The sequence below is a fragment of the Rhinoderma darwinii genome, chromosome 2 (genome assembly GCF_050947455.1).
Source record: "Rhinoderma darwinii isolate aRhiDar2 chromosome 2, aRhiDar2.hap1, whole genome shotgun sequence".
In the NCBI taxonomy this organism is placed as follows: domain Eukaryota; kingdom Metazoa; phylum Chordata; class Amphibia; order Anura; family Rhinodermatidae; genus Rhinoderma; species Rhinoderma darwinii.
In genome coordinates this window covers 439,216,810-439,231,602 of record NC_134688.1, presented here as the reverse complement: position 1 = coordinate 439,231,602, position 14,793 = coordinate 439,216,810, and the positions used below count along the sequence as shown (strand labels likewise).

General features: G+C 38.0%; 1 protein-coding gene across 1 annotated transcript; it reads right to left on the bottom strand.

Moving 5' to 3' along the window:
* Positions 1–1,931: 1,931 nt before the first annotated feature.
* On the bottom strand, positions 1,932–14,224 carry VGLL3 (vestigial like family member 3). Its single transcript, XM_075850919.1, has 3 exons — positions 13,998–14,224; positions 5,110–5,356; positions 1,932–2,678 (listed from the first exon to the last, which is right to left on the bottom strand). The coding sequence occupies exons 1-3, from the start codon at positions 14,103–14,105 to the stop codon at positions 2,152–2,154; spliced, it is 882 nt and encodes a 293-aa protein (XP_075707034.1). The 5' UTR covers positions 14,106–14,224; the 3' UTR covers positions 1,932–2,151.
* Between the last annotated feature and the right edge of the window lie 569 nt (positions 14,225–14,793).

The window sequence follows — 14,793 nt, the reverse complement described above, 5'->3', positions numbered from 1 at the left end:
AATATAGTCATGATTTAAAGGGGTTGTATAGTCTTAAAAAAACATAGCTGCTGACATTCAAAAAAAGCACCACACCTGTCCACAGGTTGTCCCTGGTATTGCAGCTCAGTCACATTCACTTTAAGGGCACATTCCGATGTGGCGGTATTGCTGTGGAATTCTGCTGCGGACAGTCCGCAGTGGAAATCCTTAGCAGACAGTTTGTCCATTGGCTTCCACATCTTTTTAGTTATCATTGTGTAGACGTTGCGGAAAACTCCGCTGCGGACCATAGGCTGCGGTGCAGAATTTTCTGTCCGCAGCACGCACTGTCTGTTGCGGAGAAGAAGCGGAATTTCCCTGCGTATTTCAGCCTTTGCAATGCAAAAACTGAAATCTGTGGCAAGTCCGCTGTGATATCTGCAACGTCTGAATTATATGCAAATGTTGGTGCAGATTCATTGCGTAATTGCCCCAAATCTGCACCAACATTTGCAGCGGAAAATTCTGCCACGTCTGAACGTGCCCTAATGGAGCTGAGCTGCAATACCAGACACAACCATTGATAGCACAGGTGTGGCGCTGTTTTTGAAAAACAACAAAACATTTTTTCTAATCCAGGACAACCCGTATAAATGTGTCACCAGGGTTTGAAAAACATTTGACATGTCGTAGTGATCGCTGACACAAAGAGGCAGAAGAGCTCAGCTGAGCACTGAGCTTCTTGTTTGTAATTGGTTTTGTTTGGCTCTCCTGAGAGAGGCGGGATAGGGTTTTTTCATCATAGAAAGTGATAGCATATCACTAGGATATGCCATTACATTCTAATAGGTGGTGGTCCCATTCCCGTAACCCCCATTCATTCTGAGAAGAAAGTGGCCGAAGCACTGGTTTAGTGCTGCAGCCCCAACAAAGTATTTCCATGCACAGAGTTGAATGGGACTGTGCTGAAAAATGAAAACCTTTGAATCCTTGATTCTCAGGATACGAGAGGGTTATGCCAGGTGGACCCCACCAATCAGAAAATAATGACATATCCTAAGCTCTTCCGCCCCTAAGTTCCAGTGATCAGTGCGGTTCTCAGAAGTCATATCTCCACCAATCAAAACTTCTGACTTACTATGTCAGAAGTTTTTTGAAATGGCAAGTACCCTTTAAATATTATGGATGTAGCCAAGTTTATCTTGACTCTGATAACTTCATGCAGCGTGACATCACACAAAAAAAGCCATTGAAAAAGCCAAGTCACGTTAAAGATTCATGCCACTGTGTATTTAATTTGTTTAAACTCAAGATAAAGATGGCTACATCTGTAACTTGCCATACTATTGGTAGAGAATATGTGATCACAGTTGGAAATCCTTGGCTTGGTTTCAGGAACATTTACGGTCTATACTACATGTATTTCTAATGCAATGCACATACCATACTGTGTAAATGTATTATTGTATTACAGTATTTTATAGCTTTTTACCCTACGAGGTTTTGGCATAATAACATATGGTGTTTAAAGTGTTTTTAGCTTTATTACTCTGAATCCAGTTTATGAGAAACCTCGGCCACCTTTAGTATTTACTTTTACAATAATAGGCAGACGACGTGATCGTCTATGATGCCATAAAAAGCATCTAAATGCATATACAGATATAATGTTATGAATAATGCCCTATATGACTTACAGAATTCATTATGGACCATTATTTCCTTATATTTCTACTATACAATTTGGCAAAAGACTATTAACAGTAAATCAATGGCTTTGCAAAAATTGTCACACCTGTTTTTTTGGCCATAAAGTAAATTGGATCACTTATGTTGTTCACCCAGAATGATCTGGCTTCAATTATTTAACTGGAGGGATTGTAAAGCATGAATACAGACCACACACAAAAATAGGAGCAAGCTGGAGAAAACAGATTAAGAAATCATTAATATTTAATATAAAACCAGTCTATTTTTTTTAATTATTCACAGAATGCTTTGGTCAAAACCCCAAAAAGATAGATGACATCCAAAACATTTACATGTAAATTGCTATTTGGTTTTGCATAATAAAATACATCATAATCTCCTTTAAGGTCTATTGAGGTTCTCTCCCAGTGTGTTAATATCCTGGATTTGGCTTCCTTTGCAGTTGTACTGTCTTCATTACATGCCTAGAAACTTGAACGTTTAGGCTGTAAAGCTGTTACCTGTCTCAAAGCCAAAACTTGGTACGATATCAACAGTGCCATGGAAAGCTCCAGCCCAAGCTGTTGTAGCCATTGTGGTTGCACTTGGTTCAGTTTTAGCTACATCACACTGCGGAGCAGGAATCCTGGCAGTACGCACTGGGGGCATTAGAAGAGGTCCATATCGCGGGTCTAGATGGGAGCCAGGGTGGTGATGATGGTGACGGTGGTGATGCATATGTGGATGTGCATGGTGGTGATACATGTAAACATCATGCATGTGTGCATATGGAGAACCTGTTGGCGAAGGCAATGGATAATGCCAAGATTCTGGTGGAGGATGAGGGATAGTCTGATGCACATTATCTCCAGACCAGCTGTTAGGGTCGGTGGTGGAGAAAGTGCCAGTAGCTGTTGTTGTTGAGTCTGGATGAGCTCCGCTCAAGCAAGCTGGTGGTGAGGATTGATAGGAGCTTGTCCACAGTGATGGAGGTAAACTAGTCCTTTGACATGATACTGACGGACTCTCTGAAAATGAAAAACAGGAGTTAATCAACAAAAATCAATCAGCTATCATAGAAACCTCCTTTGTTCATACTTGATATACTGTACTCAGAATGTTAGTGGGTGCCATGCACCAAACTTTTATAATGGCCCTTCCATTTCTCACCTTTTTCAAGAGACTGTTAATAAAGCCGAAATAACTGAGCCATAGGCATATTCTAATTTAATAAATATAGTCTCCATTACAATCCTTTTCCAAAACATTGGTTTTGGGGGCTATGACTGCAGAAGCCATTGTTTCCATATTCATCCTTCGATTAGGGCGCAGATGACTATAAGTGCATTCTATGTCCATGGGCGAGATATAAAGACACACACCCCAGCCATATTTATGTTGTCCTTGAGAATCCTCTTTGAGGAGATACTGTACATTGGGGTTAGGCTAGTGTCATGTTGACTCTTGGGGTCCCAAATGAAAAGATAAATACCATAGCATTAAGTGACACATGGTTGTCAACTTCTTCTGAAACTACATAACTCGGCATGCCACCACAAGCCTAGCAAGCCCTAAAATTGCCACAAAGTACATAGAGCGTAGCATCTCTTCATGAACTACAAGTCCTTGACTACCCTATTGACCAAAGAATGTCTCTATATGGTCTTCCACGTCCGAGACTACCACACACGGTGGTCTTCGTCTAAGATAGTCGTATCATAAGACTAACAAGTAAGGCTGCATGGTTACAGTATCTCAGTTTATGGGTTCTCAAGTTGGGAAAGAGCAAACAGCGAGGAGAGATGAAAAGAAGGTTGTTTGGCTCTGTATAAATTATCATTCCTACAAATTGACCTTCAAGATTCCTTTCATTTCATTCTCATTACAGCATCATCCTTATTATTTCATCCTAATTGGGCAAATTTAAAGCTTTCATACTACAAGGATGTTTACAATGAGCAAGAACGCAAGGACAGTACGACATAAAATGATAGAATCGATTGAGCAAATCCATGACATACTAAAATGCCTTTTATAGTCATGACTGAAAAAGGGAAGCGGAATATTCAAGAATGGATAAATTTGTCTACTGAATAATAGTTTGCTGAAGTTTGTTCCCTTGTTCGGGGCGAAGCACACTCATTTTTCTAATTATAAGGAAAATGTCAACTATTTTAAGAGGGAGCATCCCATGGGAACCGTTTCTGATGCCTGGATAAGATTTTCCTTTAAATGTCTAACAGAATGGGTATTGAGAGTCATGGAGTTTTGTGTTATTGTTTGTGTTTCTACGACCTCTACTTTTTATATAGATATTTTTTTTTAGACTAAAGCTTAAGATTGCCCCAGATTTTTTTTATAAACTCAAGAATGAGATAAGGATGTTACTCATAGTTGGAATTTTAACATTTAGCAGCTTTTAAAGTTATGATGATGCCCTGGATCATGTGGCGCTAACGAAAAGCATTTCATTGTCAAGTGCCATATTTCAGCCAGTTATATGCACCTTAGCTTAAAAAACAAGTATGAAAGAAAATGATTCCTGTGCAGATAATAGTCAGAAAGTTGGGATCAAGAAATGCTTCTTGGTTGTTGGGCCCGTACTTAATAATTATGTAGATAAATTAACAAATTTATGTTTGCATTCTTATTTTTAGTATGGAAAGAAGCTACAGAAGAAAAGCAAAGCTGTAGAAAAAAAAATATTACAGAAAAGACCTACTCAAATGTTAAAGTGTAGCTAAACGTTTGACAAACTTCTGACATGTCATAGTGACATGTCAGAAGTTTGAATTGGTGGGGGTCCGAGCACGGAGACCCCCACCAATCACTAGAACGAAGCAGCTGAAGCGCTCGTGTGAGTGCTCAGCCGCTTTGTGTCTGTTCGGCTTTTTCCGGAAATAAATGTATCGGTGTACGGACTCAATAGAAAGTCTATGAGCCCGTACTCCGATACATCGGCTTTCCGGAAAAAGCCGAACAGACACGAAGCAGCTGAGCGGTCACACGAGCGCTTCAGCTGCTTCATTCTAGCGATTGGTGGGGTCTCAGTGCTCGGACCCCCACCAATAAAAATTTCTGACACGTCTCTATGACATGTCAGAAGTTTGTCAAACGTTTAGCTACACTTAAGTAATGGTTGTCGGAAGTTGGAAAAGCACAATAACTTGTGGGCTGTACCTTGAACTTTCAAGTAGAATTTAACTTATAATATGTTAGCATTTTGATCAGTTCATTCAAAGTTTTTATACAGTGTTGACACTGCTGTGTACTGAACGATTTAGAGGCATCTAGAAACTTTATTAAATTAAGTAAATTAAATTTAAAAAGAAAAGGAAATACTTCTTGAAGGCTGCATTTTTCTGCAGGATTTCGACTATGTATTATTTTCTATAAAGCAAAAATGTTGGTAACGGTAGTAAATAAGGCAGAAAAAAAGATATAAATATTTGTGTTTACCTCGACTTGTTCCTGTTTTGCTCTTTGAGGCTGTGTTTTCTGGATCAAAGTTTCTTATTTGGCTCAAGGCCCTAGAGAAATGTTCATCTACTACTGCGCCAATGTCTCCGTGAAAGTAGGTCAAGAGGACGCAGCGTGAGTTCAGATATTCCATTTCGGCAGGCTGGTCTTTTTCCTCTTCTTCTTGCTTGGCTGGAAAGGGCATCTCTAAGGCTTCCTGCATCTTACTGTATGCAGCAATCTTCTTCTGCAAGGAAAGAGAAAAACGTGAAGACTCAAGCCTACATTATTAGAAAGACGGTTTGTATTACTATTATCCTGTTTTCGCCATTAATATCATGTATTATTGGCAGGGGAGGACGGAGAATGAGCTGGGCCACTGGGAAGTTAAGGTTGTGGGCCTCTTCACAACCATTATAGCCACAATACATTTGATATGAGTTAAGAACCTGCACTTGAGTAGCACCTATCACTTGCACCTATCACTTGTGGGTCCCCTAAGGCCATGGGCCCTCAAATATTCACCTAATGCCCAAATGGTCAGTTTTCCCCTGACTATTAGAACCATTAGGCAAGAAGAGAAACAAAAGGTCAATTGCCACCACAGTCTCTGAAGACGAGTCCTAATTGATGAATGTATTCTGATGACAGCGCCTACAGGGAGCAGATGAGAACTTGAATCACCTGTAGCCCTGTAAGGTTAAAATAACTTTATACTGTTTGTAAAAGAGAGCAAACTCAATAAAACATTATTTTATCCTCCCACTTGGCTGTGTTTGTAACTCCGAGAGTTGTATGGAGCAGCAGCAATTGTGATAGAAACTCCTCTTCGCTGCGGTCATGCAGGAAAAGGGGATGAAAGTTCCTATTCTGACCCTAGCAACCAGATGAATGCTGAAAGCCGTCGTGTGCACCATATAATGTAAAGTGTAAAGATCTCAGGAAAGCTAAACAATTCATTCAATGCACTGGAAAAAATGTTCATCTTCTGGAACAATTCTAAGAAAGATAAAAATAAGTTTTAGAGGTTGTTTTTTTTTACCATTGACATTGAAGAGGAATACTGATCATGAATCCTGGAGCTCTCTGAAAAAATATACAAAGAAAAGCCAGTCGTGCTGACGTCTCGCAGCAATTTGGCACAACATACCACCAAATTGTTTCAATTCCATTCCAGAACAATAAAGTGAGTATATGTACATGAGTCTGCAGAGGAAACGTCTAAAACCCAACCTATCCCATGCCCAAGAAAAGTCCCTCTACACATAATGTGCAAGTGCTGGTTTCTTACACTTCAAATCAAGCTAAAATAAAGGAATACATTTTATTTTCATCATGATATTAGCTTATTGAAAGCAACATACATAATATTGACATAAACCCTTGAAGGATCCTCTAGGACTATGAGTATAAAGTTACCAGAAGAGAACCAGGGGCTCAGCTATAGGGATGTTGTGGTTGACTCTGATGATTGATTATACACAATTAAACATAAACATCACCTGTTACATATGTACCTTTATTGTTTTCACAGGTGATGTTTATGTTTAATTGTGTATAATCACGAATTACCACTATGTTGTTTACAAATCGAAACCTGTGTATGTACAAGTCATAACATTATATGCATTATCTGTACCACTATTTTATGATGGTGTATTTGCTATTTACTGTATTTTTACTATTTATGGTAAATTATCACTTGATGCAAGCACCTCCTTCTTAATTGAAGTTCCTCTATATATATCCTCTATATATATATATATATATATATATATATATATATATATATATATGCTGTTAAAACATGTGTTCACTAGCTTGAGAAAGGCTCTATTGAAGAGATGAAACGTTGCAATTGTGATTGATGGAATAAAGCACCTTTTCTACTTTTGCTACATCTCTGGAGTGCTGCCTGATTTTTGGATATACATATTTTGGCTGACCTTGGTCGTGTCCGTGGCGGGCTTGCACCCTCATTTTTATGACCCTTTGACTGTGCGGTTTACATTTTCTTGTGTAGATAGATAGATAGGTAGATAGATAGATAGATAGATAGATAGATAGATAGATAGATAGATAGATAGATAGATAGATAGATAGATAGATAGATAGATAGATAGATATTCGTCCAATAAGAGACAGCACTCCAATTTGTGATAGAAAAAAACGGCTTTTTATTAGCCTTTACATGGAGCCTTTCTCAAGCATGGAGCCTTTCTTTCTTGAGAAAGGCTCCATGTAAAGAGCCGAAACGTCGCACAGGGGCTAATAAAAAGCCGTTTTTTTCTATCACAAATTGGAATGCTGTCTCTTATTGGACGAATATTGAGGATCTGGGAGCAGTGATTGGGCTCCTGGGACGTGCACCCACCTATATTCCTGACTGGTGCTGCTGGATGGTGGACATGATAAATAGATAGATGATAGATAGATAGATAGATAGATAGATAGATAGATAGATAGATAGATAGATAGATAGATAGATAGATAGATAGATAGATAGATAGATAGATAGATAGATAGATAGATAGATAGATAGATAGATAGATAGATAGATAGGTAGATGAGAGAGATAGATAGATAGGTAGATAGATAGATAGATAGATAGATAGATAGATAGATAGATAGATAGATAGATAGATAGATAGATAGATAGATAGATAGATAGATAGATAGATAGATAGATATGAGATAGATAGATAGATAGATAGATAGATAGATAGATAGATAGATAGATAGATAGATAGATAGATAGATAGATAGATAGATAGATAGATAGATAGATAGATAGATAGATAGATGATAGATAGATGAGAGAGATACCCAATATATAAACTCGATTTGGGGTTAATCTTATTATTACTGTGTACAATAGTCGTACATTTGTAATCTGTTACTTAAACATTTCTGTAATTCTAATAACAGAATAGTTCAGGTTTGATATGTAATAATATAAGCTTTCAGGGTAACCACCACATAATTAGTACTGTAGCAGTTTTGCACATGATAGATCTAAGAACACAAGAACAAAACCAAGTTGTTTTAACATATCAAAACTCCACTATACATCTATATACACAATAGCCTAAACATTCGTTAGAAGTTGTTTTTTTTTACAACAAAAAAGTCCCGTCCACCCACCTTTTGACTAAGCACAGGAGGTGACTTCCTCCTCACCTACATATAAAAGGGACAATGACCAGGGTGACTGACAGCGGTCAGCAGGAGAATGACAACACCATATATATATATATTTATTCTGTAGGAGGTGCTCCTCTTATAAGGAATCTTATCATGTTTAAGTCAGTAAATAAATAATGGAATAATTATGATTATGAGTGAGCACAAGTGACAGAGGGAAAAAAGGCTCGCCAATTAACCATTTAGTGCTGTCCTCAGTCTGACTAAATCCTAGTAAATTTGACTGAACACAGCAAAAAGAAGGCAGATTTTATGAATGCACTGTGGACCCATACAGGGAAATAATCCCAATACTCCACAATCAGAAATTAGAAAGTAGTAATTACACAAGGCTCATGGAGCACGGCTACCTTGCACCACTGGAGTCCTGGATTTTAATACAACCAGGGAAAAATCTGTATGGAGTATGGGTGCTCTGCCTATGTTTATGTGAGTTTTCTCCCACACTCCAAAAACTAGGAATGTTCCACATTCACCCTAGACCTTACATTGAAAATGTGGGCCGCCATTCTTGGACAAAAAGGGATGCCCTGAGGCTGGAAAGAAAGAGGCATGGAGAACCTCGGTTATGACTTGAATTTACATGAAGAAGTGATTAGTCGGAGGATGTAAATGTTTTATGGACACAAATAGAGGGTCTATACAGAAAATCTAGAAACAGCTGTACACAGTCAGGTAGGGCAAGGGAAGTTGTTTTCTCTCAAACCTTACAAAAAATCTCTATGTGTAAATAATAATAGGGGAATATAATGGACACCCACGGTATATATGCCCAAAACACAAAATATAGTACAGCGGTTCACAGTAAGGTAGGACAAGGGAGGTTGTTTCCTTTACCCTAGACAGAATTCTGAAAATGCGGGTCCATTCTGGGCACTGTTGGACAAAAAAAGTTGCACTGGCGCTTGAGAGGGGAAGGCATGGAGAACTTCAATCATGACGTGAATTTACAAGAAAAGATGTGAGTAGTAGGAGGATATAATAGTGGTATGGATACATATAAATGGGCCATACAGAAAACATTGTAAAAGCTGGTCACAGTAAGGTAGGGTAAGGGATGTTGTTTCCTCTCGAACCTTACCAAAAATCTCTATGTATAAATACAGCATTGGTAACACCACTGTCAATTCTACATCGTCTTCTGAATATTGAAGAGCAGCAGTGCCTCGTGTCTTATGGAGATTCTGACTTCTAATCTGCATTGTTTGACTGTCATTTGACTTTTTAAAAAACTTTCCATTATATTTTATCTTCTTTTGCCTCATTCATGTATCTGAGGCCACAAGTTTTCTCTGAGAATGTCAGAAGACATAAATGGTTTCTCTTCTGTGCATACTGTGAATACTAAACATGTCTGCTAGACAATGGCTACAGCACAATACACAAAACCATGTCCAAATAGTGGAAAATTAAAATGTTTACAGGATATTTCACCAATTATCCGCGCTCGTCTAAGCCCCATCTTTACACACATTATTCCATGCAGCATTGGTTATCTAAACAAGCATATTTCTTTCCTGTAATTTCATTAAAAGTTCATATTTGTGCAGAAAACTTAAGCTTAAGGAAAAACATTATTTTCAGCATTTTGCAGCAGTGTAGTAAATATATAAACTGCCTAAAACAAAGACTATCCCTGATGCCTATAGCAACCATTCACAGTGCAAATTTTTCCAGAGCAGTTTAAGGGTATATTCACACCACAGTAAAAAAAACAAAAAACGGCTGTGTGACGGCTGTTTGTTTTAACGGTCGTCACACGGCCATTTTTAGAACAATGAAATTCAACGGGTGTATTCACACGTCAAAACATGTTCTATTTTTGGCAGTTTTCATGGCCACAGCACACATTGATGGATCTGTTTTTAACTACGGTTTTTCAGAAAGCCATCCATGTGAAAACGTCCGTGAAAAATGAACAGTTTGATCTGTTTTTAACAGCATTTTATTTACTGTCGTATGAATATAGCCTAAGAAATGAAAACTTTGAGCCGCCATAGTTCCTGAAATGAGATATTTTCTGTACATGTAATTACAATGAAATACGGAGGCTTGTTGCATTGTTTAGTGACCATAGAAGAATACTGGTAACATCTCCTGTCCAAAAAGTAAAAAAAACAAACTAAACACACAAACATGGAAAAAAGTTACAAATAATTCAATGGATAAAAGGCATACATAGAGGAAGGGCAGGCATATAGCAAAAACTAAAAATGAGGTCCCCTCTTGGCTCTAGTTTATGCCCCATACATAAACCACATCATATCTTTCTTCCTGGATCTGCCGTTCAGCCCCCTAATCCTTTCCCATGACTGCAAGCCAGAAGGGCCGCATGACCCTTAGAACATGTTGCCCAGTGGGGTCTGTGGAGAGGGCGAAATTTGTGCCTGTTCTTGTCATCTATTGGGCCACTCAGAGATGGGCCCACCCTTAGCCCAATATGTGTCTCTACAGTAGATCCTCCTCATCTAAGGACATTTAATCAACTTTCCAATACTTTCTTATTAGTTACTTAAATCCTACTCAGCCTTTTCTGCCAAATATTAGTGGCACACATTATATAAAACATGTAACTAATAAACAATTAGAATCCAAGCTTCATGCACATATGAGATATATTCCTATTTACCAGGTATCAATTTGGGCTGGTCACGTCCATGGGCCAACAGCAGCCAGTGGTGGTCATCAACTCATCATTCAACCAGATACATGGACAAGTCTGAGAGTTTCTTCCTCAAGCATGTAGATCGTTTTACTATCATTCTCCCTAGACTTGGTACAGTATAGAGTGTACAAGTCAAATGCCTTTCTGACTGTATTGCAATTGTATCCACTATGCCAAATATTCCGGTAGTTGCACACGGTGCCAGAACAGCTCAGAAATACTTCTCTATTACTGGCGAGATTCCTTCTTTCAGAGACTCTTCCCATGTAAAGAATGATCTTCATGCTTAATAATGATAAAACTTTAAGGAATGCAACAACAGAATTCTGTAGTCTCTAATGACTGCTCTGTCTGAGCCAAGTCAGCGCAGGCCCCACCTCACACCCACGCACGGTGCATGCTTCTAGTCTGCTGTCAGGCTGATAAGAGGAGGCTTTTCTTGTAGACACATTCTATATCTAACATAGGGGCAGCCATGGATTATAGAGACACAATATGGGAACTAACATTGGCCACTAAGTCAATATTAAATGCATGGACATTTCCCTTTTACAGGCTACAAAAAGTTGATGAAACAGAAAATATTTTCTAGGTGCAGCAGGGCTGAATTTGTCCTATTACAAAGTTCATAAAGTTATATGTGATTTTCCATAGGACCGTAAACCTGCCGCATTAGCTTAATTTAGTAAATTATCATGAGCACTAATAACAAGTAACAACAAATGCAGCTCTGCTACATCTTAATGTACAGAAGTCAAACTACACAGTTGCATAAGAGACTGTATAAGATATTCAAAGTCTGCGAAATGGGGTATTTTTTGTTTAAATAAATTAGGAACATGTATATATATATATATATACATACACACACACACACACACACACACACACACACACACACACACACACACACACACACTGTATACAGTGTTCATATATGTATGTGGCAGAGTTTCATCTTTTTTTATATATGTGTGTGTGTGTGTTTGTGTTTGTGTGTGTGTGTGTGTGTGTGTGTGTGTGTGTGTGTGTGTGTGTGTATGTGTATCTGTATAAATATATATATATATACTTTATGCTTTTATATAATATTTAGGTTTTTATTATTAATTATATACATTGGACAGTAGAATATACGGTATGTTTTCTGTCTGAATTTCCATAATGTTTTTACACTTTATAATTCTTTTTTCGCATGTAAGTATCATCTAATAAATTGACTCTGAGCATTGTTAGTAAATATAATGAATTAACACTAAACATTTAATACATAACATGCTGCTAACATTTCTACAGAATACCTTGTGCTAACCTCTGGGCCTAGTAGTCACTTATTATGTCATTGTGGTGTCTGTTATGTCTGCTGAGCTGTACATTCCTGCACACTAGAGGTAATTCCTGGTCACAGTGAGTACCCCCAGCTATCCTCTATGGTGATACACTCCTTCAGTTTCCATTTATGAGAGTTATTGAATATATACATGTGGAACTGGGATATGTGAAGATAGATAGATAGATAGATAGATAGATAGATAGATAGATAGATAGATAGATAGATAGATAGATAGATAGATAGATAGATAGATAGATAGATAGATAGATAGATAGATAGATAGATAGATAGATTAGAGAGATAGATAGATAGATAGATAGATAGATAGATAGATAGATAGATAGATAGATAGATAGATAGATAGATAGATAGATAGATAGATAGATAGATAGATAGATAGATAGATAGATAGATTAGAGAGATAGAGAGATAGATAGATAGATAGATAGATAGATAGATAGATAGATAGATAGATAGATAGATAGATAGATAGATAGATAGATAGATAGATAGATAGATAGATAGATAGATAGATAGATAGATAGATAGATAGATATGAGAGATAGAGAGATAGAGAGATAGATAGATTAGATAGATAGATAGATAGATAGATAGATAGATAGATAGATAGATAGATAGATAGATAGATAGATAGATAGATAGATAGATAGATAGATAGATGATAGATAGATACTGTACAGAGATAAATAATTAGATGATATAGATAGATAGATAGATAGATAGATAGATAGATAGATAGATAGATAGATAGATAGATAGATAGATAGATAGATAGATAGATAGATAGATAGATAGATAGATAGATAGATAGAAAGATAGATAGATAGATAGATAGATAGATAGATAGATAGATAGATAGATAGATAGATAGATAGATAGATAGATAGATAGATAGATAGATAGATAGATAGATAGATATAGATAGATAATGCTTGTTCTCCAGGTTTGAGATTCACAGTGCACTGAGCGATTCACCCATATCCTAATTCTACTGTATCTAAAATCCTGAGTCTTCCAAAACACAGAAGTAACTACACAAATCTATAGTACAATATGCAGAAATATGGTTCTGTTCCAGGACAGCCGTCATCCGGACTGCGTGATACTCAGCTGACACCACTGTGCATTATAGATGTGGACCAGTGATTGACACTACTGCCGCAGGACCCTCTGCAGATCAGCCCTCAGTCTACCAGTGTTGGTATTTTGGGGGTAATACTTTTATATGTTTTCCTATATTTGTTCTACATGACATGTCCTGAATATGTTTATTTCTTAATTTGTCGCAGAGAATAATTTGAGTGTTATTACGTCATAGTGATATCTCTCTCAGATAACTCAGCATTCCTATGTAAAACCACAGATAATGTTATATCATGATATCACAATGAGTTGTGTCAAATGATCAACCTATCTCTGGTGCAGCTGACAAACTCAGCTCTGCTACACTACATCTGTATGGCCTATTTTAAACCATTTGTAAACGCTCATAGACGATGGACGGCAGAAACAGAGGTTCATCTACTTACTTACTATTTACTACATCAGCCGCAAGTCAGTTCCATGTATCCACTACCTCCCCTAAACTTTCTAATGTGAATATAAACTGTAACCATGTTTTATTAATATTATGCCTACTAGTATATTCAATAAAAAAAGACTCACCTGTTGGTTATGATGGTGGTAATACGCTGATGTACAAGCTGCCGTGCCAGGCAGATACTGGTGCATGCCATACACTTGGCGATGATACATAACATCCAGACAACTCATTGCAGGACTGCCAGTCAGGTTCTCCCCTGAATACGACTTATCCTACGAGTGGGTAGGTGAGCCCGACAGATCCCTTGCTCCTGGATGCTCTCGCCATATGTCCCTTATAGACGAGCAGGCTGTAGGAACAGGCAGCTACATTAGCATGCACACAATAGACATGCCACACGCCGGCCAATAGGCAGCTCGGCTCTATACACACAGGACGGGGGCTCATCTGCAGCATTGCATAGGGCTGGGGGCAGGGACCACTCTCTGCACATCTCACTGGAGGAAAGTTTGACATTGGGCTGCGCTATGATTGGCTGCCGGCGATAAGAGGAGGATTCTTCGCTTTCACTTGAGGATTCAGGATTAAGTTTTCAGACTTGTGCACAGTCCGTGCGGCTGTGTCATCTGCCTGTAGGGGTAGATAGATACAGATGTAGCCGTCTTTATCTTGACTTTTAACGCATTAAATACACAGTGTAAAGTTCCTTTATCTTTACTTTTTCAATGACTTTTCAATGGCTTTTGTTGCGTGATATCACGGTGCAGTAAGTTATCAGAGTCAAGATAATGGGGGCTACATCCGTACATCGCGGATTTAATTCATAGCTATTAACATTCTCCAATTAAGTAATAAGCTTATAACATCTTGCGAGGCAATGGGCCCCTGGTGCTGGATGCCCCGGGGTGCCAACTCTGC

What these genes read in the sequence shown, in the direction of transcription:
- VGLL3 (XM_075850919.1), bottom strand. Translation starts at nt 14,105, where the DNA reads ATGAGTTGTCTGGATGTTATGTATCATCGCCAAGTGTATGGCATGCAC. An exon ending in ACCACCATCATAACCAACAG is followed by an intron (nt 5,357 to 13,997) that starts GTGAGTCTTTTT and finishes CTTTCCTTGCAG; the next exon opens with AAGAAGATTGCTGCATACAG. An exon ending in CAAAACAGGAACAAGTCGAG is followed by an intron (nt 2,679 to 5,109) that starts GTAAACACAAAT and finishes TTTCATTTTCAG; the next exon opens with AGAGTCCGTCAGTATCATGT.